Source organism: Hemitrygon akajei, chromosome 1 (genome assembly GCF_048418815.1).
Source record: "Hemitrygon akajei chromosome 1, sHemAka1.3, whole genome shotgun sequence".
NCBI classification, from domain to species: Eukaryota; Metazoa; Chordata; class Chondrichthyes; order Myliobatiformes; family Dasyatidae; genus Hemitrygon; species Hemitrygon akajei.
Genome location: NC_133124.1, coordinates 202,136,651 through 202,162,537, shown reverse-complemented (window position 1 = coordinate 202,162,537; position 25,887 = coordinate 202,136,651). Strand labels below are relative to the sequence as shown.

At 45.8% G+C, this 25,887-nt stretch overlaps 1 protein-coding gene across 3 annotated transcripts in view; it reads left to right on the top strand.

Annotated features, from left to right (window-relative positions):
- The window catches only part of LOC140734632 (solute carrier family 23 member 2-like), a 96,519-nt gene that overhangs the window by 15,325 nt on the left and 55,307 nt on the right, over positions 1–25,887 (top strand). For all 3 annotated transcript variants that reach the window (XM_073058873.1, XM_073058862.1, XM_073058881.1), the window contains exons 3-5: positions 8,225–8,323; positions 19,007–19,123; positions 25,400–25,557. In XM_073058873.1, the coding sequence (XP_072914974.1) occupies positions 8,225–8,323; positions 19,007–19,123; positions 25,400–25,557 (374 nt within the window). The remainder of the gene's footprint in view (positions 1–8,224; positions 8,324–19,006; positions 19,124–25,399; positions 25,558–25,887) is intronic.

Sequence of the window (25,887 nt, the reverse complement as noted above, 5' to 3'; positions counted from 1 at the left end):
CCCCTCGCATTCTTCTAAACTGCAGTGAGTACAGGCCCAGAGCCATCAAACGTACTTACCAATATCCCACTTTTTTTTCCTCAACTAATGTGCCTTTCAACTGCAGCCTGACTCTCTTGCCACTCACGTACACTAGTGGTGATTTGCTGTAACCAATTATACCAATTAACACATTTCTTTGGGATCTGGGCAGACACAAGCATCTGGGCCTCTACAGTTAGAATGTGCAAACTCCACACGGCATCAACAATTAGGATTGTATTCGAGCCGAGAGGTACCAGCACCTCCTCCTGTGACGCTGCGCTGTCCTTGTGACTCACCATGCTCCACTGCAGGCCCAAAGTCCCTGCACTGTAGGTGTACGGTACCCCACACATACTGAGGTCTGACCACCTCACAGCTTCTGGCTGGGAACTGGCAGCCAGCTTCCCCAAGTGGCGCGATGCCACTTTGGGAACTGTGTGGGCAGCACTGGCCTGGCATCTACAGCTGACCTGATGAGTTTGGCGTGGCCAGGTAGAGTGGTGGTTTAATTACTGTTGCTGCCTGTGTGGAGTTCGTACATTCGCCCTGTGACCGGGTGGGTTTCCTCCCACAGTAAAGACATACTGGTTGGTAGGTTATTTGGTCGTTGTAAATTGTCCTGTGATTAAGCTAGGATTGTTTGGTGGCATGGCTGAAAGGCCTATTCCGCACTGTATCTCAATAAATAAAGTTAAAATAGATGCATTTGGTGCCTTCTGTAAGCTTCAGGGATGCTCTAGTAAAAACATGGATCCTGTGACTTAGAGTCATAGAGATGTACAGAACAGAAACAGGCTCTTCAGGCCATCTGGTCCATGCTGAAACCATTAAACTACTCTCCCCCATCAACCTGCCCCAGTACTATGACCCTCCATATCCCTACTATCCATGTACCTATCCAAACTTTTCTTGAACTCAAGCTCACATGCACCACTTGTCTTGGCAGCTCATTGCACACTCTCACGACCCTCTGAGTAAAGACGTTTCCCTTCTTTTGAGGCACTACTTGGCTAGGATGTCCCTTAAACTTTTCACCATTAACCCATGATCTCTGGTTGTAGTCTCACCCTACCTCAGTGGAAAAAATACCCCTCATTCTTCTCACTGCAGACCAACAAGATTGGGACCTATTGTGATCTCCTCCAGGTTTGAACATCTTGCTTGACCTGAAGATGGGCCAGGACATTGAATTGCGGGAATGCATTCAGACCTCCTGTATCCCATCACCAATCAATTGTGTCATGCCTGATTTATGAACTAACTCATTGCTTTTGTTCCATAACCCATGATCGCTTGGTTAACAATGAATTACCAAGGGCATTGTGATTGGAAGCAGACTGGAGTCCTTTGTACAGTGATGCAAAAACTGAACTGCTGTGTTCACAAGGCATACGCTGGAATGATTCTACCTGGTCCAGCATCTCAAGTAGAGTCTGTAAATGACAGAACTTTCTTCGTGCATTCTGTTCATTCGTCTAAAGAAGAAATTGCATCATTTTTCTGTTTTGCTTAAAAAGATTGCTGAATTCAGTACGAGCTTCCTTCTATGAGGCTGCTCAACATGCCTGATTTGGTGATTTTCATATCTGTCTAATGAGGTTTTTGGGCAGGAAGTGCAGTGGATGGGCTTTATCAGGTCCTGAGGCCAGCACAAGCATTGGAACTTGGAGTCCAAGAGTGTGTTACTGGAATTGGTCACGAGAGTGCGAGAGCTTGAGAGAAAGATGCATACACTCGGTGGCCATTTTATTAAGTACCTCATGTACCTAATAAAGTGGCCAGAGATAGTATGATTGTGATCTTCTGCTTTAAAGTTCATATTGTATATTCAGAGATGCTCTTCTTCACACTACTGTTGTAATGTGTGGTTATTTGAGTTACTGTCACCTTCTTGTCAGCTTGAACCAGTCTGGTCATTCGCCTCTGACCACACTTATTAAAAGGCGTTTTTGCCCACAGAACCGCCGCTGACTGGGTGTTTTTGTTTCTCGCACCATTCCCTATCAACCCTAGAGGCAGCTTAGCAGTTAGCGTGACACCATTACAACTCAAGTCAAAACTCGGAGTCCAACTCCGATGTCATCTAAAAGGAGAAACTGTACGTTTCCCCCATGGAATGCGTGGGTTCTCTCCAGGTGCTCAGATTTCCTCCCACAGTCCAAAAACTTACCAGTTAGTAGGTTAATTGATCATTGTAAACTGTCATTTGATTAGGCCAGGGCTGAATTTTGGGTTGCTAGGTGGTGCTGCTCAAAGGGCTGGAAGGACATGTAATGAGCTGCATGTCAGTAAATACATAAAGTCCCAGAAGATTTGTTTCTGAGATGCTGAAACAACCCCGTCTGACACCAACAGTCATTCCACGGTCAAAGTTGCTCAGATCAAATTTCTTCCCCATTCTGATGTTTGCCCTGAACAACAATTGAACCTCTTGGCCATGTCTGCATGCTTTTATGCATGGAGTTGCTGCTACGTGAACGGCTAATTAGATTTGTAATAAGCAGGTGTACAGGTGCGCCTACTAAAGTGGCTACTGTGTGTAATTTGATTCTTTAAAATCTCCAATTTACTTTGAGCTGAAACCTAAGAAGTCACCACCAGAAATTGGAACTGGATATTCAAGCATTTGATTACATCCTGACCTCTATTTTTCTTTGTAGATACTCTTATGTGATAATATAACACATTGTCCATCTATGCTTAAGATGAACAGTTGGGAAACCTGCGTGCAGCTGATATTGGCACCCGTAGGTTGGTGCACACATTAGGTCAAAGTACCTGTTTCCTTTTGTATCTCTCTATGGCAGAGATGGAATTTTAGGGTAATCATATATGCAGAGTGATAATGATGATCCTGTGGTAAACTCCAGCTTTCACTGCATGAATCTGCCTCCATTGTTCCATGCTGGGAGTAAGCAACATTCCCCCCCCCCCCACCCCTCCTCCTCCAGTGAAAGGGTCACTTGGGGTTTGAACAGGGGAGATCCTGGGAAAGGACTTTGACCTTTGGGCAGTATGGCAGCAGGAAACAGGTGGAGAGGAAGGAGAGGGGCCCTGCGAAGGGCGAGTGGTGGAGATTGTGGGTGGTCATGAGTTGGGAAGGATTTGATCCAGAGAGGAAGAGGGACGGGGCACAGGGAGGAGTGAGAAGGGAAGGATTGGGGAGGAGGCTGTTTGGAGAAGGTTATCTATGTTATGCACCTTTTTCACCAAGACCTTGCTCTGGAAAGCCCCGTTCAGGCTGGCAGACAGTGTCTGACTCGTGCGAAAGGAAAGAAGCTGATATTGATTCGGGGTGTTGCTTCGGAAAGAGAGGCCGTGGATGTTTGTGTATATGCGCATGTATAAAAAGGTTTTGAAAGGCTCTATTCCCTCTTGTTCACATCAAAACATACCAATTCAACAAAATTTCTGAACCCTCCCCTCAATTTGTTTCAGGTTCCCCATTCTTTGGTTTACAATAGTTGACTTAGACTTGCGCCTTATGTAATGAGCCATAAGGCACAGGAGCAGAAATAGATCACTTGGCCCATCGAGTCTGCTCTGCCATTTATTTGTGGGTGATGGGTCGCATACTTGCACATGCTTCATGCAAACTGTATTCTCTGTCCCAGTCTGGGTTGCAAATTGCTGTGCCGGACATGTACTTACTTTAGAAATTACCTAGGGTTACCCATAGCCCTCTCGTTTTCTAAGCTCCGTGTATCTGTCCAGGAGTCTCTTAAAAGACCGTATCATATCCGCCTCCACCACCATCACTAGCAGCCCATTCCACGCACTCACCACTCACTGCGTAAAAAAACTTAGCCCTGACATCTCCTCTGTACCTACTCCCCAATACCTTGTCCCCTCTCATGTTAGCCATAATTTAAGAAATAAGGTCAATTCAATTCTTTTTATTATTTATTTGTGAGTTGTTTTTCTAGCTGATCTCTTGCCTGAATCTAATGTGTTGTCCCAAAACTGCCCAAAAAAGCCCCAAAATTAGGCTTTGCTCAGTCATTGTTCCTTACAGTAACAGGCAGGAACTATCACAGAGATGTAACTAGTGCAGAATTTGCAGGTGTATATTTTAACACTTAGTTTAAGTCGAAATATAATTTGGTCTTTTGTGGGATCCAAATTGGATGTAATATGAGTAAATCCCATTAACAGCATGAAATTGGATTTGGTTTTATTTTTCAGTTTGTAACTGCTGAAATGCAGGTACTTCCTGAACCTGGGGATTGGCACTGGAAAAATACTCTGCCAGCATTGAATACGCTCCAAGTGACAGAGTATTAGAAGCATTTGTAAGAAACCGGAGGCCTCGTAACCAGAAAGCAACTGTATATTTTGATGGTCTTGAGTTGTGGATGTAGAGGCTTTTTAGAAGGCCAGTAGGCACCCAAGGGACCCTGAACAAGATGGCTCCAAAGCCCATTGGGAATCCTCACTGGCCTCCTAAAGTGTTCACATTTAAATCAAACTAACAAAGTGTGCCGTTTTAAAGAACTTAACCAAGGAATTTCAAATCTCTTACTGTCTTTCCTTTCGGTTAGTCCTAACGAAGGGTCTCGGCCCAAAACGTCGACAGTGCTTCTCCCTATATTTGCTGCCTGGCCTGCTGTGTTCCACCAGCATTTTGTGTGTGTTGTTGTTTGAATTTCCAGCATCTGCAGATTTCCTCGTGTTTGCTCAAGGAATTACTTAATAGGTTTTTTTTGTGGAAGAGGACCATCTTCTTCATCCTGGCGAGGATTTCTGGTGGCCTTCAGATTCCTGTTGATCTTTGCCTCCTTTCTCAGTTTACATACATCAGGGGAGGCCACTCAGGCCACTGAATTTGTGCTGACACAGAGCGATCCATTAATTTTCCCTGCAGCCTATTCTCCCCACATTCCCGTCAGCTCCTCCCAGATTCTACCACCCACTGGGGTACTGCGATGTTTTAACCTACCAACCTGCACTTCCTTTCGGATGTTGGAAGAAATCCGGAGCACCCAGAGGAAACTAGTGTATTCTCGGGCAGAACGTGTAAGCTCCACACAGACAGCATTGAACCTGGCCTGCTAGATCAGTGAGGCAGCAGCCCGACTTGCTGTGCCATCCTCTTGGAGGATAAGAAGCAGTTTTGTATCGACAGGTAATCTGTGCGTGGAAGATTGTGTGGACTAGGTGTGTGAGATGTACCCTGCTGAAGAGGTCAGCTTGAAGCATCTATTTGTTGTGAAATATTTTATGGTATTTATTTACACTCTATATTCTCCCTATGTGTCTCATTGCCCAGCAATTAATATCCCTCCACAAGGCTAGAAGATTTAGGAGCAGAATTTGGCCATTCAGCCCGTTGAGTTTGCTCTGCTATTTAATCACGGCTGATTTTTTTTTCAACCCTTTTCTCCCCTTAACCCCCCCTAACCCTTCACCAATCTGAAACCTATTAATGTCTGCCAATGACTTGGCCTGCACAGCTATCTGTGGTAACTAATTCCACAGGTGCACCGGCCTTTAGCTGAAGAAATTTCTTCACATTAGTTGTAAAGGGATGTCCCTATATTCTGAGCTGTGCCTAGCCACCAACTAATGGAAACATGCTCTCTGTGTGTCTGTCTGTCTGTCTCTCTGTCTCCGTGTATGCCTAAATCATGACACATAACCTCTGATATTTGGCTGTCATGGTGAATGTAGCATTGAGGGCCTTTTCCTGCTGGCGGGCAGCAGCTGCGGTAGACGGGACCCATGCAAGACTCCGGTGCTGCTTCTTAAGTGAAAACCACGCCTAAGCTGTTCTTGCTCATTTTCAGCACCCAAATTTGCAACCTTTCTCGTGGGACCTGGCGAAATGCTGTGCCGCAGGTAAAGGTCTGAGCCCCCCCCCCCCCCCAGTTTTTCAGTCTAACCTGAGGGCTTCGCTTGTGATGCTCTGGATGACAAACAAGGGTGATGCCTCTTTCTGGTAAAGCTCTCAGACATCACAATCCAACAGCACCAAACCAAGGGAGCTGGGACTTTGAGAGGTGGAGTTTTAGTAGTCACAGTGTCAAAGGAATCCAGTTCTCTTCATAAAACAGGGTGTTTAGTGCAGGTGTTGGATGTTATGTTGAAGGTGTACAAGACGTCGGTGAGGCTGATTTTGCAATATTTTGTGCAGTTTTGGTCAGGTACCTACAGAAAAGACATCAATAGCTTGGAAGGCTGCTGAGAGTGTTTACAAAGATATTGCTGGAACTTGTGGACCCATGTTAGAGGGAAAAGGTTGACTAGGTGAAGACTTTCTTCACTGGATCACAGGAGAATGAGGGGAGATCTTATGGAGGTATACAAATTTATTAAAATTATAGTTAGAATGAATACTTGCAGGCTTTCTGCCCTCAAGGTGGGTGAGATTAGAACTGGAGGCCATAGGTGAAATATTTAAGGGAGATCGGGGAAAGGGCTACTTCTTCACTCAGGGGATGGTGCGTGTGGAATGAGCTGCCAGGGAAGTGGTAGATGTGAACTCAATTGTAACATTTAAGAAAAGTTTGGATAGGTATATGAAATAAGAGGAGTATGATGGCCTATGGTCTCGGTGCAGGAAGGCAGACTAGGCAGAAGACCAGGGTGGCATGAACTTGATGGGCCAAATGGCCTGTTTCTGTGCTGCAGTGCCCTGTGACTCTATGAATGTCATGTGAAGTCCGTATTGTGGTGGCAAAATGAGGTGAACTGGCCATGGTTGCTCTTTCCAGGGACTCGGAACCTCAGCAATATCTCCAGCACGTGCACTTGTGCTTGGTTTTCCAAACATCACTCCTTGTCAGATATTTAAGTCCGTTAAGCCATTTTGAGCTGTTTTCCTTCCCAAGAATTTCCAATGTTGAAGGAATTTCTTTCGGTGTTTCTCTGACTGTGTATGTGGATTTAAGGTCTTTATCAGTTACAGTTTTGGCCATCACTATATATCCTCGCTGCCTTCTTTGCCCGCGATAATTGGGCTTGGGTGTTGTCCATACAGAGTTGGCAAGTTCTCCCTGTGACTGTGTAGGTTCCCTCCACTTTCCAAAGGTGTGCGTGTTTCTAGCTTAATTTGGCACTGTAAATTATCCCTGCTGTGGGGGTGAGTGGTGGAATCTGCGAGGAGGGGTTGAAAGAAAGCACGGCAGCGCCTCTACGTCCTTAGGAGTTCGCAAAGATTCAAAATGACATCTAAATCATTGACAAACTTGTGTAGATGTGTGGTGGAAAATATATTGACTGACCGCATCATAGCTGGTATGGAAACACCAATGCACCTGAATGGAAATTCTACAAAAAGTAGCAGATATGGCCCATCTCGTTCTTGATATTTATTGCTTATTTATATATTGTTATCATTTCATTCTTTTTGTATTTGCACATTTTGTGTCTCTTAGACGTTTTGAACACCCAAGTTGGTGTGGTCTTCCACTGTTTCTATTATGGTTATTATTCGATTATGCATTTACTGAGTGTGCCCACTAGAAAATTAATCTCGGAATTGTATGAGGGGTGATTGATAAATTCGTGATCTAAGGTAGGAGGAGTCAATTCTAGAATACCTAGCACATTTATTTTTTTTAACATAGTCCCTCCTATATTTACATTTTGGACCTCCAGAAAGTGTCCACAGCATGGGTGATCGATAAGTTCGTGGCCTAAGGTAGGAGGAGATGAGTTATACAGCTCTCGTTACGTGCACATGCAATTCAACTCTTTGAGTGATTGTGCAGAAAGTTTGAAGTTAATAACTCATCTCCTTCTACCTTAGACCACAAACATATCAATCACTCCTGCTGTGGACACTTTCTGGAGGTCCAAGATCTGTATGCTCCGTGACCACTGGACTAAGTGTGTAAATGAAGGAGGGGGCTATGTTGAAAAATAAATGTGCTAGGTTTTCTAAAATTGACTCCTACTTTCGGCCACAAACTTACCAATCACCCCTCGTATATGATGGCATACATGCCCTTTGCTAATAAATTTACTTTGAACCTTTTAACCTTTGAATGTGGGGAGTTTAGGCTACTGGGAAAATTAGTGAGAACATGGGATTGTTAGGTGTTCGGTTGATGGGACCAAGCGTAGTGACCTCAGGAACAAGAAATGGTTTCTAAATGCCTGAAGTCTCCAGCTGGTTGAGAGTCCGACGGGGCCATTTGTTGCTTTGCCAACCAGTTGTTGCCAACTTCATCTGAACCCCTGTCTCTTCCATTCCTAGGTGGTGATTAATGGAGCTGTTCCAGCCAGCAGTGAGCAGGACACGGAGGTCACTGAGCTGATGGCGGTGTATGGGAAAGATAACAACATGGCAGAGAAGGTAAGAATAGTTGTGACATGGTTCTATCATCCACCAGTGTGTTCACAGAATACAGGAGGAGCCAAGTTTAGATCTAAAATGCATCCAGATACCTGCAATTAGGATTTAGATTTCTGTTTTGAAGAAGGGTTTCAGCCCAAAAAGTCGATTGTTTGTTCATTTCCATTGATGCTGCCTGAGCAGCTGAGTTCCTCCGACATTTTGTGTACGTTGCTTTGGATTTCCAGAATCTGCAGAATTTCTTGTGTTTGAGATTCCCTTGCTACTGGCAGAGGTAAGAACAACAGCTATTAGCTTCACTGCCAGTGTTAGTGATTGTTCAGACACTGGTATGAGTTTCAGTGGTCAGTTCATTATTGCAGGAACTTGAGATGGTAAAACAATCCATCGACCCAAAAGCTCTATTATGTCCTTGTACGCACCGCAATCAAATTTTAAAGGGAAATCTGATCTGGAAGCACATCTCCAGGGGAACCATGCCTTTGGCACACAAAGGTCACTAGGCACACAGAGTGATGGCGTGCACCAATGTTTTAATATCACCCCCTCACTATTCAACTGGGATGTGTGTTCAGGTAGAAGCAGTGCTGGTTTCCTATACACGTCCAGAAGGAAACTGTATCCCAAATGAAGTCCAAAGCATCATGCGGAATGGAACAGGTATTTCCTGAAGTCATACAGCATGAAAACAGATCCCCTTGCCCACCAATTCCATGCTGACCATCGATCACCCATTTACACTAATCCTATTCTCCATGATCCTGGGAATGAAAGGGTTAACACATGGAGAGCGTTTGACTCTGAGCCTGTACTCACAGGAGTTTAGAATAATGAGGAAGGATCTCATTGAAGCCTATGAAATACTGAAAGACCTACGGTAGTTAGAATGGACGTGGAGAGGATTTTTCCATTAGTGGGGGAGTCTAAGGCCAGATGGCATAGCCTCAGAATACAACGGCATCCCTTCAGAACAAAGATGTGGAGGAATTTCTTTAGCTGGACGGTGTCAAATACGTGGAATTCATTGCCACAAACAGCTGTGGTGACCAAGTCATTGGATACATTTGAAGTGGAGGTTGATAGTTTCTTCATTAGTAAGGGTGTCAAAGGTTACGGTAAGAAGGCAGGAGAATGGGATAGTAAATCAGCTATGACTGAATGGTGGATCAGACTTGGGCTGAGTGGCCTAATTCTGCTCCTATGTCTTATGGCTTTATTCCCCTCTCATCCCTTTCAACTCTCTACAGATTGCCCCATTTGCCCATGTGCTAAAGACAATTTACAGACACCATTTAGCCTCAGCCACCTAAAATTGGCGGGCTATAACTGGAATCTGACTGCGTGGTATTTGTTCCAAAGAGTGAGGAAAGCTCTTCAGTGACAAAACCTCCAGCCACTTGCTCCTGAGAAGGCTGTGCCTGGCCCCTACAAATCAAGCACCCGACAGTCTGTTCTCTGGCTAATTTTTCCTTTAGCCTGTTCTCACCATGTTCCCCTCAACTCCTCATGGATTCCACACTCACCCACGCACAGGAGACAATGTACAGTGGTGAATTAACCTACCTGCCCGCACGGGGGAGCAAGCTAGAGCACACAAAGGAAACCCATTTGAAAATGGGGAGAAGGTGGTAAGCTGCAACCGGAGGTTGGGATGGGATCTGAGTTATGTGATCCAAGGAGGCAGCTCTACCAGTTATGACTATACTGCCTATTATCTTTCATCAAGGACTGAATAGGCCTCAGATGCGAAACATCTCACTAAACAATACCCCATTGGTACTTTGGAAACAGGGTGGAGGGGCAAGGAAGGGCTCACTGTACCCCAATGTCAGCAGGAACTGTGAAAAATGAAGGGTTAGCCACGACCTTGCCAATGGTCAAGACACAAGATGGCCCTTCTGAACGTGTGTGACAGCTCACTGGTAGTTCAGCAGGCAAGGAATTAGACTAAAAACATCACTGATAACACTTTTTCTGAAGTAAATTTCAGTGAATTATCACTGCAAGCAAGTAAAAGGCAGGCGAATTTGAGGGATGAACGGTGCCGGTACGTTATAGAACTGACACAGATGGAGTGAGCCTTTCGGAGAGGAGAGGTCAAGGCAGAGGAGTTCTGAGGCCCGTACAACTGGCCTGGGTGCAAGGTCGGATTGCTCTGCCGCCGAGCTGATTTAGTGAAGTTGAGGGCTGCGTAGCAAAATCTGGGCCTGGAGTGAGTTGCTAGGCGGTGTGTTCTAGGCCTGGAGCCTTTGGCTGCAGGGTGCCCAGGTCCAGTGCGAGGTACGATATGTTGTTTGGACAATTTAAATGCCGGCCTGGATAGATGGAAAGACAGGGCATTGGGATCAGAGGCAAGAGCTGATTTCACTCGCCCTCTGGCAATGTTCACTCTTCTTTCCATGGCGCTAAGGGTATGAAGACTGCCCCGGCTGCGGTGCTCCTTTGCTGATAATATGATGGACTGATACTGAGGGTTTAGGCCTACTTTGGGGTTCAGATCTAGGCACTAATTTTGGTTTGAAATGTTGTTGCTCACATTTGTTGTTTGCATGATTTTTTTCCCTCTTTCTCTGCACATTGAGTGTTGATCTGTTTTTTTAATTGGGTTCTTTCGGGTTTTTTGTTTGGTGGCTGCCTGTAAGCAGGTAAATCTCAAGGCTGAATAACTTATACATCATTTGATAATAATTGTGCTTTGAAATCTTGGCAATGTGGGTGATCTTTTGTGACACTATCTCAAGCCTTGTTCTAATTCATCCCACTGTTCCATTCCTCTGTATCCTATGTATAGGCAGTTCTGTTGCAAAAATCATTGTACCTATTGCCACTGTCCTTCACCACGAATATTGCCTCCCTAAAAGTCGTACTCCTTTTGACTACTTATTCTACCCATTTCCAAGTAGCCAAAAGCCAGCTTATCCCAGGGTCTTACTGGCTCTTTATTGCTTTTAGTGACCTGCACTTGTACCCTGAAAATTTGGCTCCTGATAATCGATTATTCATTCCTTTCTGATTCACAATGCCTGGTGTTATGGTGAACTTTGTATTTTTTTTTGTATTTTATTGGCATGGCCCTTCATGCTCACCACCTAAATACTATTCCCCATGGGCAAGATGGAAGCATTTGGTGATATGACCAGCCAGCTGTCTTCTCAGTGGTGTTGTGGAGGTGTCCTCTAGTGCCCTTTGCCAACTTCACCTACTAACCAGGCAGTGGGCAAGGTCTTGGTTCAGCCTTCCGTTTATCACGGTACCTGCTCGAGTTGAGATACACTGAGCCCCTTCACTGCCCTTCTACCCTGATTGGAGAGCAGGGTACTGTTCAGTGGGGTGATCTGCATCTGAGGCCTATTCAGTCCCTGATGGTGATTAACGGTGTTCATCAGTACGAATACGGGGCAAGTGTCACTTCAAGAGGTAGTGCCTCAAGAAGACTGCATCGATCATTAAGAAATCTCACCATCCAGGACATTCCCTCTTCTCATTGCTACCACCGGGGAGCCGGTACAGGAGCCAGAGGACCCACACTCAAGGCTTGAGGAACATCAGATTTCTGAATGGTCCTTAAACATTTCATCACTATTACACTTTTGTACGTTATATATTTACATTTTATTGTTACAGTAATTTTTTTTGTTTTGCACTGTACTGCTGCCATGAAACAACAAATCTGATGACGTGTCAGTAGGAATAAATCTGATTCTGTGGCTGGTTACATCAGTGAAGCAGAATCAGGTTTAATATTACTGGCATATGTTGGGAAATTTGTTAACTTTTCAGCAGCAGTACAATGCAATATGTAATAATAGGAAAAAACAGTAAGAGTGTGTGTGTGTCTATATATATAAAATATAGTTAAATTAAATAAGTAGTACAAAAATAGAAATTAAAAGGTAGTGAGGTAGTGTTTATGGATCAATGTCCATTCAGAAATCATATGGCAGAGGAGAAGAAGCTGTTACTGAATCACTGAGTGTGTGCCTTTCGGCTTCAGTACCTCCTTCCTGATGGTAGCAATGAGAACAAAGCATAACCTGGCTGATGGGGGTCCTTAATGACAAATGTTGCTGTTTTGAGGTATTGTTCCTTGAAGGTGTCCTGGATACAACGAAGGCTAGTGCCCATGATGGAGCTGACTAAGTTTACAACACTCTCCGGCTTACTTGGATCCTGTACAGTAGCACCCCACCCCACTCCCATACCGGACGGTGATGCAGCTAGTTAGAATGACACATGGTCCTGCAGTTTCTTCAATTTCTGGGACACAGCCTCGTGCTTCTACTCGCTGAGATTCAAAGATACAGCTGCTACTGTCGCACAGAATCCTGAAGTCGCGCGCCAGCTTGTTGAGGGAGAGCTATTTTTCTACTACTATCAGGATTTTGAACCAATACGTACCTCAGCAATGGAACATTATGGACCACTTCAGGCGCTATGGTGAACCTGTCTCTTTGCATCTGGATTGTGCAATACAAGACATTTGTGCAAAAACAATTTTGTTTTCCCTCAGTGTCTCATGTAATTTATGCTCAGTGTGTTATCAGAATCAGAATCAGGTTGATTATCATCGGCATGTGATGTGAAATTTGTTGACTTAGCAGTAGTAGTTCAATGCAATACATAATCTAGCAGAAAAAATAAAAGTAATAATAATAAATAAACAAGTAAATCAACAATGTGTATTGAATAGATTTGAAAAATGTGCAAAAACAGAAATACTGTATATTTTTTTTAAAAAAAAGTGAGGTAGTATCCAAAGATTCAATGTCCATTTAAGAATTCGATGGGCAGAGGGGCAGAAGCTGCTCCTGAATCGCTGAGTGTGTGCCTTCAGGCTTCTGTAGCTTCTTTTGGTCCTGTGCGATAGCCCCTCCATACCAGACAGTGATGCAGCCTGTCAGAATGCTCTCCACGGTACAACTATAGAAGATTTTGAGTGTATTTGTTGACATGCCAATCTCTTCAAACTCCGAATAAAGTATAGCTTCTGTCTTGCCTTCTTTATAACTACATTAATATGTTGGGACCAGGTTAGATCCTCAGAGATCTTGACATCCAGGAACTTGAAACTGCTCACTCTCTCCACTTCTGATCCCTCTATGAGGATTGGTATGTGTTCCTTTGTCTTACCCTTCCTGAAGTCCACAATCAGCTCTTTCATCTTACTGATGTTGAGTGCCAGGTTGTTGCTATGGCACCACTTCACTAGTTGGCATATCTCACTCCTGCACGCCCTCTCTTCACCACCTGAGATTCTACCAACAATGGTTGTATCATCAGCAAATTTATAGATGGTATTTGAGCTATGACTAACTATACAGTCATGTGTATATAGAGAGTAGAGCAGTGGGCTAAACACACACCCCTGAGGTGCGCCAGTATTGATCATCGGTGAGGAGGATATATTATCACCAATCCGCACAGATTGTGGTCTTCCGGTTTGGAAGTCAAGGATCCAATTGCAGAGGGAGGTACAGAGGCCCAAGTTCTGCAACTTCTGAATCAGGATTGTGGGAACGAAAAACAGCATCCTGACGTAGGTGTTTGTGTTGTCCAAGTGGTCTAAAGACATGTGGAGAGCCATTGAGACTGCGTCTGCCATTGACCTATTGTGGCAATAGGCAAATTGCAATGGGTCTAGGTCCTTGCTGAGGCAGGAGTTCAGTCTAGTCATGACTAACCTCTCAAAGCATTTCGTCACTGTCGATGTGAGTGCTACTGGGCGATAGCCTTTAAGGCAGGCCACATTATTCTTCTTAGGCACTGGTATAATTGTTGCCTTTTTGAAGCAAGTGGGAACTTCCGCCCATAGCAGTGAGCAGTTATCTGAATCTATGAGCCTGAGATCCTGCTGCAAGCGAGGATTTTGCAAAGTGCTTTAGTTACTTGAGCACATGATATATGATGATATGCTCAACTTGACATTTAGATGAGGACTTCTTTATCACATATACAGTGAAACATACAGTGAAATGTGTCATTTGTATTAAAGATGAGGTGGAGTCTGCAAGTGTGGCCAACAGTACCTGCCCACAACATTATGGACCATACCAAGCAACAACAACAAACATGCCCTTCCTCCCAAACAGGCCTCGATCTTCGACATTGACCCGGGATTCGCAACTGATGGCAAATGATGGCCCACACTCCAGGCCTTGAATGCCAGACTCTCCCATGATGGGACCTTGACCTCAAATTCCACTCGCTCCGATGACCGGTCCTCAATTTTATGTCCGCACTGGCCTGTTTGCCCCAAAATCCAATCGTGGCCATGCTGGTGGCCATTGAAAGCAGTGCTGGAGACTTGGGCTCCAGCCTGCACTCCATAGCCTCATCCCTAAACCCTAATCTTACCCCGAAGTCCCCCCTTGTGGTAAACTATGTATACCTGTCTGGACACGCCCCTCTGCTGACTGCTCCTGTGGCTCCTCCCACAGACCCCTGTATAAAGGCAATTGGAGGCACTGCTGCCCCCTCAGTCTCCGAGATGCTGTGCTCCATTTTGCTGCTAATAAAAGCCTATCGTTCGCCTCCCGTTTCCGAGAGTTATTGATGGTGCATCACCCCTCTATCCCCAAAACCATCTCTATAAATCTAAAAATGAACTAAATCTGAGCCACGACCTCGAAGGAGATTGCAGGACCTTCGGCGCACCAAGTCGATGTTAATCATTGATGAAATATTTGTACTAATGTTGCATTAATGTCAGTTTTATTGAATCTCCCCACATTCCTATTGGCACTAGCTTGCCTCCAATTCCACCCACATACACACGGGTGGCAATTTACAGTACCCAATTAACCTACCAATCCACACATCTGTGGGGTATTTGCTTATTTATTTAATGATAGAGCATGGAGTAGGCCTTTCCTTCCCTTTCAGCCATGCTGCCCCAGCAACCCCACAACCCCGATTAACCCTCACCTAATCACAGGACGGTTTATAACGCAGCCCACACGAAATGCTGGAGGAACTCAGCAGGTCAAGGCAGCGTCTGTGGAGATGAATAAACAGTTGATGTTTCAGGACTGAAATGGAAGTGGGAAGGTGCCAGAATAACAATGACCAGTTAGCCTACCTAGTATATCTTTGGACCGCAAGAGAAAACCAAAGCACCCCGGGGGTGGGGAACCCACGCATTTCACAGGGAGGATGTACGGAGACCCCTTACAGAACGGCGCTGAAACTGAGCTCTGAACTTCCGCAACGTCCCGAGATGTAATAGCGTTGTGCTAACCGCTGCTGTACCATGGTGGCCATATGGAGGGTGGGGAGGGGGGGGGCCGAGTAGTAGTTCATGTAGTCATGAACATGCAGGCTTCACGTGGACAGTACTGGAGATCAGGTGTGAGTCACACTACCGACCAGAAGCGAAGCCTCCTGACTTCTTTATCCTCAAAATCAACCATTTTCGATCCAGAGCTCTACAATTCTCTCCATAGTTTTCTCCATCTCTCAACTACTCTCCCTTGCTTTATGCTCTTTTAAGCTCAGTTTATTGACTGCTTTCACTTTTTGTGGCATTGCCCAACATGGCTGTTTCATTGTACCTCTGAAACACTTTGGTATTTCATTGCATTGAAAAGGCTGTGCAAATGCAAATGGATGTTATTTTTTGTATCTTTAGCCCTCTGTGTGCTCTCCTTGCTCTTGGCTCTTGGCTCTCGCAGGCGTTCCTTGACCTGTAAATGTGCTATATGTGAACTTTCGCTCCGGTGCATTGAATCTTTAGAGTTTGTAAGGAGATATTCACTGTAATGAGCGGAATGCTAGGCTATGCCAAAATACCGCATTTTATCAAACCTTTCTTTTAAACAAGTTTTCAGAAATCAGAATATTTTCTACGGGAGCCTCTTCATAAATAAAAGGGTCCTTGTAAGACCTGAAATATTGCCAAGGCAAGGCAAACGGTGGATACGTGTCAAACGTGGCAGTGGGTGCCAGGAAAGTTTACAGTGTTGGACGTGATGATTCTCAGAGGGTCTCACGTGTGCTCTTGCACTTTCCCTCTAGATTTTCTAGTCCTGTCTGAATAACAAGAAGCTAAGAGGCTTAGTGATGCATCAGTGGTTTTAAGATGAGTGTTACAAATTCTGTAACACTAGCTTTGGCATCACTGAGTCCGAGACCCCTCCAGTCCAGGAAATGCATTCAGGTGATCGGCCTAGACTTTTCAGATTGCTGAACTCAGAAGTGTTTGCAGACTCTTTCGCAACTTTGGCAGCCCGTGAAAGCACGACGGTTTGTTGCTAGCCCTGAGGCCTGGGTTAAATATTTGGGTTCAGATCTCACTAACTGCAGCTGGTGAACTGGAACTCAAATAAACGTCGTAGAATTAAAAGTCAGTCTCAGCGAAGTGTGCAATGCACGTGTGTTGGTTTGTGGCTATTGCGTGCGTAATTGTTACTTTAAGGTAGTTGGGGTTTGTAGTTATCTTACATCACATGTTGCAACTTTGTGCATATCAGACTTCATTTTAGTTCAGAGTAAACTGACTTGGAAACTCACCTCTATGAATTCACAAATTTCCATGCGAAAATTTGAGATAGGAAATAAAATTCACTATTTGGGAATTTATGCAGGGCAGAAAATTAAATATGAAATGAAAATTAAGCAGTATACTTGTCTGCTTTAATTTTTAACCAATTAATACTGCAGGACATGGAGGTTTGGATATGACATCACCATCTTGAATGGGCAGGGTGCTGACCTGTAAGGTATTTTCTCTGATGCGTTGCATTGCCCAAGCTACGATAGCCATAGCCAGCTCCTCAAAGTAACCCCTTGGCTTTTACTGCACATCCATAAGTCACCACACTTTAATCCCTTGTCCCCTCCCCACAGAACTCCTCTAATGAACACTAATCCTCAAATCTCATCTCTTTCCCTGATATCCCCACTTCCTAAACCCTTTGCTTAGCCACAAGTCTGTCTTTCATGTTGGCGAATATATCTTGCATATGAAACACCATTCACTCTGAGATGACTGTTCACACGTCCTAGAGAGGGTGTAGAGGAGGAGAGCTAACCCAATCGATGTCATCTTGTTGCCCTATGGCATTGAGTGATGACATATTAAAAAAAATAACAAGATGACGAGAAAATCCGCAGATGCTGGAAATCCAAGCAACATGCACAAAATCCGGGCAGCATCTATGGAAAGAGTAAAGTTGATGTTTCGGGCTGAGACCCTTCGACAGGACTGGAGGAAAAAAGATGAGTCAGGAATCCAGTCCTGCTGAAGGGTCTCGGCCTGAAATAGTTGGAGCTCAAGTTGTTTCAGTAGTCCGTCTTCCCCCATCGATTTCCTCCTTCGGACTCCCGCACGGAGTCCCTCACGTCCGTCAATCTACCACGTTTCTCCATTCGCGTCTTCTCTTTTCACCTCTCCCTCTCCTTCGCACAAAAGCCCACGAAAACAACTGCTTCCAGAATCACAAGACAGGGCAACAAAATCCTGATTGGCTAACATGCATCAACAGTCCAGTTATCTCCCCCATAACCCAAACATTGCTGCTACAGAGAAAACACTACTTCAGCAGTGAACATTACAACAAAACCATTACATAGCAGTGAACCCTTACAGCGCGTTATAATTGTCTTGCACATTTCTTTTTAAAAACAAAGCCACAGAGCACTACAGCACAGAAACGGGTCCTTAGGCCCATCCAGTCTGTGCCAACCTGATCTTCTGCCTATCCCATCTACCTGCACCCAGACCGTAGCCCTCTCACCACCCATGTACCTATCCAAACTTCTGCTGAAACAAGCATAGGGTATTAATAAAATTACATTGGAAAAACCAGGTAATCTGGTAGTGTGGCATCAGGAAAGTTCCAGGTAAGCAGAATTAATGGAATTTTACTGCATATGCCACTGGGTGACCATGAAAGTACTAAATTGTAGTTAAACCCTGTCTGGTTGTAAGGAAATCCCCATTTGCCTGTCCTGACCACGTACGTGTACCTTGCGCAGGCTGCTCTTAAAGGTATCACCCTCAGAGTATCCAGGCTCCCATCAAATACTTCTGAACAGTTTCTAAAATACTTCGATAGAGAGACTTGTTCATCAGTTAACACAATGCTGAAGATTAGTAATGGTTAAAAGCACCAGTAATTGAAAACATTAATGCAAGAAAGCAAAATATTAGTCTGCACTTGGCATTTTCCACATGGATACAATTAATCTGAAGTAAATTGGGAACAGGAATCCACTGCTGAAGATGGCTCCGCCGTTGACTGAAATTGTGTCTGATCCGTTTGCAAAGTCATCTCTGCTTTCCCAACCTTTCTCCAGTAATCCAGTGAATGCTCCACGTTAGTCATCTCTGCTGTGAAGCAGCAGGTGAGGTACACCCGCACCTCATAGACGAGTGACAACCCACCCCCCGCCCCCCGCTTTCTAATCCAACGACGCGGTGAACACCCAGGTGTGCCTGGCCAACCCCTGCCCTTTCGGATGACTTACCTTTGCATCCGGCAATGCAGGTGTGCAGGTCCTAGACCACCTGAGGCACAGGTGACTTTTGCGATTGGCCCAATGAAATGGGATTGACACAGCAAGACAGCGTAGTTTGGGATAGGGGGGCCGCGATTTTGATGCGCATGTTCTGTGCAAATTTGTAAACAAATATGAGTAGTGGCCTATTACGATTGGTTGACTGTTCACTCTTTTATTTGGCAGCATTCCTTGACCGATGTCTCTAACAGCAGTGCTGCTTTGGACGCCCAGAGGATGGACATGATATACACCATTGAAGATGTTCCACCCTGGTACCTCTGCGTATTCCTGGGTCTGCAGGTGAGTGAGGGGGAGCCCGCGTTGGCTCATTGGGAGCTGGACTGGGCTTGAGTACTGTGCTTTGAGGCCTGGTAAATAAGGCTTCATTTGTAGGGTGGCTTTATTGGGCTCGCCAAACCCAAGTGCTGATCCAGTGAGTTCAGGAGTCAGTTCTTCAATGCTCATTCACGAGGAGCTATGTTCCAAGTTGGAATCTGAGTGATAACATTTGCAGGGAAGCTTTAGCTATCCAGGGTTAATTCTGACTTGTACTGTCTTCCAGCTGACAGTGGGAGTTTCTGTCAGATGTTTCGGTTTTCTTCTGCATCCCAAAGACAAGGGAGTAAGTAGATTAATTGGCCAGCCTGAAGTGCATTTGTTGTGTAGCTGAGTGGTGGAATCTTTGGAGAGTCGATGGAAATAGGTTACAGGGAATTGGTGAGAGAATGGCCTTCCCCTGTGATCCGGCATAGGTTCTATGGGCTGAAATGGCTTTTTCAATGTCAGAGGGGAATGTGGTGGAGAAAAGAACTGTATTCTGTGCCCACGTCACCGTTTGGTGAGAGTGCCTGACTCTGTGACTGTGAGTGAGAGTTGCACTGTGCATCACTGTGACCATCACCCACGAATAAAGAATTGACTGATGTGAAACGGTGTGAGGGGATTGAGACGGGTGTGCAGTGAGCTCTCACGAGGAATATGAGCATCTCGTGTTGCAAATCCTCTGCACGTGCGTTTGCCCTCTGGAAGCGGAAGTGCCAGTGATTTGCACTGGAAACCACTTTGTACAGGAAATGCGTCTGAGTGGGGTCACGAGATAAAGAGTTTGTTTGGTGATATAGTTGCTTTCCGACTCTGCAGCCTTGAAGAGGGTGCTGCCACGATGAGGCCACACTCAGGTGGAGGAGCAACACCTCATATTCTGTCTGGGTAGCCTCCAACCTGATGGCACAAATGTTGATTTCTCTAACTTCCAGTAATTTCTCCCCTTCCCCTCTTTTTCCATTCCCCACTCTGGTTCCCCTCCCACCCCTTCTCTTCTCCTCACCTGCTCAACACCTCCCTCTGGTTCCCCTCTTGCTTTGCTTTTTCTCCACGATCCACTGTCCTCTCCTCTCAGATTCCACCCACTTTACCTTTACCCTCCTATCACCTCCCAGGTTCATGCTTCAACTTCCCCCTCCTCCACCCACCTACCTTCCCCCCACGACTTCACCAATCACCTGCCAGCTTGTACTCCTTCCCCTCAACTTCTCAGTCTGCCCTCTGCCACTTTCCTTTCCAGTGTTGATGAAGGATGGCTTGAAATGTCTCTTCCGTCTATCACCTCTCAGCTTCATCACTCTCCCCCTTCCCCACCTACCCACCTTCCCTGGTTTAACCTATGACCTGCCACTCCTCCCCCCCCCCCCCCCCCACACCTTCCATCCCCTTCTTTTCCAGTCCAGACGAAGGGTCTCAGCTGGAAACGTTGACAGTTTATCCCCTTCCATAGATGCTGCTTAACTTGCTGGGTTCCTCCGGCATTTTGTGTGTGTTGCTCTGGATTTTCACGTCTGTGTTGAGAGAGAAAGTTGGTTTAGGAAATTGTGAGTGGTGTGACGTGGCTCGGTGCTGGGAGAAGTGCAGAAAGAGGGAGGGAAGATGAGCAAGCGGGAGGGAAGGTGAGGGAGAGAGAGGGAGGGAAGGTGAGGAGGAAAGGGAGAAGGTGAGGGGAGAGAGAGGGAGGGAAGGTGAGGGGGAGAGAGGGAGGGAAGGTGAGGGGGAGAGAGGGAGGGAAGGTGAGGGGAGAGAGAGGGAGGGAAGGTGAGGAGGAGAGAGGGAAGGAAGGTGAGGAGGAGAGAGGGAGGGAAGGTGAGGGGAGAGGGAGGGGGAAAGTGAGAAAGGGGAGAGGGAGGGAAGGTGAGGGGGAGAGAGGGAGGGAAGGTGAGGAGGAAAGGGAGAAGGTGAGGGGAGAGAGAGGGAGGGAAGGTGAGGGGAGAGAGAGGGAGGGAAGGTGAGGAGGAGAGAGAGAGGGAGGGAAGGTGAGGGGAGAGGGAGGGGGAAAGTGAGAAAGGGGAGAGGGAGGGAAGGTGAGGGGGAGAGAGGGAAGGTGAGGAGAGAGAGGGAGGGAAGGTGAGGGGGAGAGAGGGAAGGTGAGGGGAGAGAGAGGGAGGGAAGGTGAGGGGAGAGGGAGGGGGAAAGTGAGGGGGAGAGGCAGTGTGAGGGTGAGAGTGGGAGGAAGTGGCATTTCCTTTAGCTGATTAGTTTTCTTTCGTACAGTTTCCTGGTTCATCATCTAAGTCACTCCACCATGTTTGAGCTCCTGTCACAGTGACCATTCTCTTGGCTGATCAGTGGGGGAAAGTATTCGTTAATAACTCAAAGTCCAAACTCTCAGCAAAAGGTTTAGTAGTGAATGGCAGAGAAGGGCAAGAGTATAGTCAATGGTTTGATTGTCATATCATTCATGAGGTTAATTGCATCTTCCACAAAAATTAAAGCTTTTGCTGAGCAAGAACTTGATTAAGGCTGAACGAGGGAGGCAAAGTTTAGCAGAGAGTGACGGAGAGAGATGTTGATGCTGCTTACTTGACAGCATATGATTAACATGTTCGCTGACTCAGTCTAGTTAAATGAGTAACCTGGGCAACGATGAAAAGGGAAATTAAATTAAGGCTGAAATGTTGCAAGTAAATGCCTTGAGGCATTAGAAGAGATGAAGACCGGTTCCAGATCTTGTCAAAGCAGAGAGGAGTGATGCTCCTAATTTGGACTAAGTCGACAGACCTGCTGTGAATCTCAGCAGCACCTCTTGTCCTTTGATGGCTTCCCACATTCCCTATTTTATTGTTTGTATTTGAATGTGAAGGGTTGGTTCCTTAGACTCCTTAATGTCCCTGACTGTCTTTCTTATTCCACTCTCTCCCTCCTCTAGTGTGGGCTGAATGGGGCAGATGAGACACGTCTGCCTCACTGTCCAGAGCAGCACATACACAGAGTGAGGGAGGAACTCAGCAGGTCAGGCATCATCTATGGAAGTGAATGAGCAGTCGACGTTTCAGGTCAAGACCCTTCTTCAGGACTGGAAAGGAAGGGGGAACCACTCCAACATGTTCTAATTCTTGCCTCACTGTCCAGCTTGCCTGGTGCGAATGGAAGCCCTCTCCGTGGTAGAATATCAAACAGAACAGGCAAGGAACAGGCCCTTCCTTGTCCTGAATGAATTAGAAATCAATGAGTAGTGTTATCCTGAGACCACGTGCAGTTTCCACCCCTTCCTCGCCTGGCAAACCATGAACTGTGATCAGGTTTCAGAGCTCTGTGCCTGATGATGGCAAAGTAGTTTCCGTCTTGGAGGGGTCAGTCTTGGATGAAACGCTGGCTCTTCGATGACAAGGGAGAATTGATTGCCAGTTGCATTGTGGATCTTGTTAACACTGTTGAGAGTGGCACATGCTCTGGTTGAGTGCAACGAAGAGTGAGTTGCGAAATTTTTGGAGACTAGACTTGAAGAGCAGGTTTTCTTCACAATATTAACTTTCCAACAACACCATGCAAGCTAGGTAGTTGGGAGCCCCTGTATTCCTTTGAAAATCCTTTAACCCTTTACTATCCAGACTTTTCATTGTAGCTATGTTTGCCCATGTATTGATTTAGAGGTACTGCACAGTAACACTCTTGCAGCCCAACGAGTCTGTGTCACCCATGTGGTCAATTAACTGATTAACTGGTATGTCTTTGGAATGTGGAGGAAGCCAGACCACCCAGAGGAAACCCATGTGGTCACAGGAAAACTGTACAAGCTCCTTACAGACAGTGGTGGGAATTGAACCAGCGACGTAGTGCAGTTATAGAGTGTACAACCTCGCCTAAGATAAGACACTTCCAACACCCAGTTTAATCAATCCTAAGGATAGAAACATAGAAAACATTTAGCACAATACAGGCCCTTCGGCCCACAAAGCTGTGCCCAACAAAGCCACACAGGTTGATAGGTTAATTGGCTGCTGGAAGTTGCCCCTGGCATGTGACTGGGTGGTAGAATCTGGAGGAAGTCACCCGGGACATGCTCTATTCTCACTGCTGCCATCAGGAAGAAAGTACAGGAGCCTCAGGACCCACGCCACCAGATTCAGGAACAGTTATTATCCCTCGACCATCAGGCTCTTGAACCAGAGAGGATAACTTCACTCAACTTCACTTGCCTCACCACTGAACTTTTCCCACAACCTATGGACTCACTTTCAAGGTCTTTTCATCTCATGTTCTCGCTATTTTTTGACTATTTACTTATTATTGTTTTTTCCTTTCTTTGTGTATCTGCAGTTTTTTTTTGGCACACTGGTGCAGCCTTGTTGGTGCAGCCTTTCATTGATTCAGTAATGGTTAATGGATTTATTGAGTATGCCCACAAGAAAATGAATCTCGGGATGACACTTTGTAGATTTACTTTGAATTTTGAAGTTAATAGGATAGTGGGGAGAATAAATTAGAGGGAAAATTAGTAGGAGAGTGGGATTACTCTGAGCTGGCACATAGTTGATGGGCTGAGTGGCCTCAGGTGGGTGATCTAAGCTGTGAACCTGTAGAGCAAGTGGTTGTTTTTCCAAAGCTTGGAGTGAGCGATTTGTGGCAACTGTGCTTTAATCAATTTCGGTGCTGAAGGGCTTTGTTGAACTAAGACTGTGGAGCAGCCTTGCTGTTTACTTCCTCTCACTGGAACAGCCTGCTTTGATGGTTAAGTCCCACGACATTGTAGCAGGTGGGAGTGTGGAGAGTGGGCTTTTCACAAGGTTTTATTGTTTTTTAACGTGCTGCCTTTGTTTACTTACTTTCCTGTTGGGAACTTTCTTTTCCTCAAGGTCTTCCTGCAGTCACTACTTTACCCACCAGTTTTCAAAAAGAGCTGAGAAGCCTTTCAAGGTCCCTAGTTTGATATTCCTTTGAAAAGGAACCATGCTGTGGGGCTGAAACGGACTCCAAAGGAAACTAGGCAGGACTCGGAGTCAGTGTGAGTGGGTGAGGTCAGTGATCTTTCACCAGCACAGGAATTAGAAATCAAACGCTCCTTTGGGTTGCAGAGGACAAAGGCAGTGTCTGTGATGGGCTGGGGAACAGGAGGGGCGGCATGACACTGGTGCTGGTGGCTGAAGGAGGGGAGTGAAGCCCTGTTAATACCAGGTGATCGAGATGGACGGAGTGTAAACACTGACTGCAGAAGAAAGAGGAATGAAAACACTGAAACTGAGATGTGAGTCGTTGCAATGAACACTAAAACATTAGAAATAGAAGTGGGCCATTGAGCCCATCGTGCTTGTTCCACCAGCTGATCTTTTACCTTGGTGCCACTTTGCTGCATTAACCCCATATCTCGGAATATTAAAAATGTATTGGTTGCCTGAATATGTTTGATGGCAGAGTCTTCCTGGTCCTTTTGGATTGAGAACTCCAATCCCTGGGAAAAGAACTTTTTCAACTCTTATGACTGATGCCTGGTTCACCTGACTGTCTCAGCCAGTGCTTGTGTCAGAGAGACCTATGGCACAGAAACCGACCCTCCAGCCCATTGACTCAGTGTAGAGGTCAAATGCTCACTAATAGTAATCCCTCATTGTTCTCCCCACACTCCCAACAGCTCCTCCCCAGATCTACAAGTCATCGACACTTGAGGCAATTTACACTGGCTAATTACCTACCAAACTCCATCCCTTTGTAATATGGGAGGAAACTCAAGCATTGGGAGGAAGCCCATCCACTCGTGGGGAGAGCGTGCAAACTTTGCACAGTTAGTACCAGAGGTTGGGATTGAACCTCTGGTCCTTGGGACTATGAGACAGCATTTCTAAAGGCTGTGCCATTTGACCTCACTTGATCCCTCATCCTGCACCTTGATACGTATTTGATTTGTACCTCCCTCTCGGTTCTGACGAAAGGCCATCGATTTGAAATGTTGTTTCTCTCTTTGCAAATGCTGGCCTGACCTCCGGAGTATTTACATTTCCTGTTCTTATATTGGGCTTAAGGTAACTCTGGCATTTTTGCTTCTTGTTGAGCAGCAGGAGCCTACAATAACTTCAGGACTGAGGCATGCTCACTCAGGAGCAAGCCCAAAGCCTCAACTCCCCTCCAGCAATGCTGCTGAGTTCCTCCAGCACTTTGTGCGTTTTCCTCAGGATTTCGAGCATCTGCAGAACCTCTTGTGTTCATGATTTGCAGAAACAGTGACGTTTTGCTTGACCTTTGCAGTAATTGCTTTGGTGGGCCTCTGTTTCTGGAATGGGCTGACCGTCTGCTCTTTCCCATTCTTTCTTCCAGCACTACCTGACCTGCTTCAGTGGCACCATCGCCGTACCCTTCCTGCTGGTGGACGCTATGTGTGTTGGCTTTGACCAGTGGGCTACCAGCCAACTGATTGGGACCATCTTCTTCTGTGTGGGTTTGACCACCCTGCTGCAAAGCACGCTGGGATGCAGGTGAGTGTTCTCAAACAGAAATCTGGTGGCAACTACAATATGGCTGACTGGAGAAACTTAAACCACATCAACCCATAGCTACCATCCCTCGCCTCACACTGTAGTAGGGAGTGTGTGCCCAAGGTACTTCATTGGCTGAAAGGTGCTTGGAGATGCCCTAAAGCCTTGAAGGGCAATATAGAAATACAACCTCCCCTCCATATCAAGTGTAAGATTAACAAAAGAGAGATCAAATGAAATTGGGAGGCATTAATTAGTCAGCTGAGTTTGATTGTAGGACCCTGTGGTAATGTAGCAGTCACAGCAAGGCAGAGTGCTTTCGGACAGGGC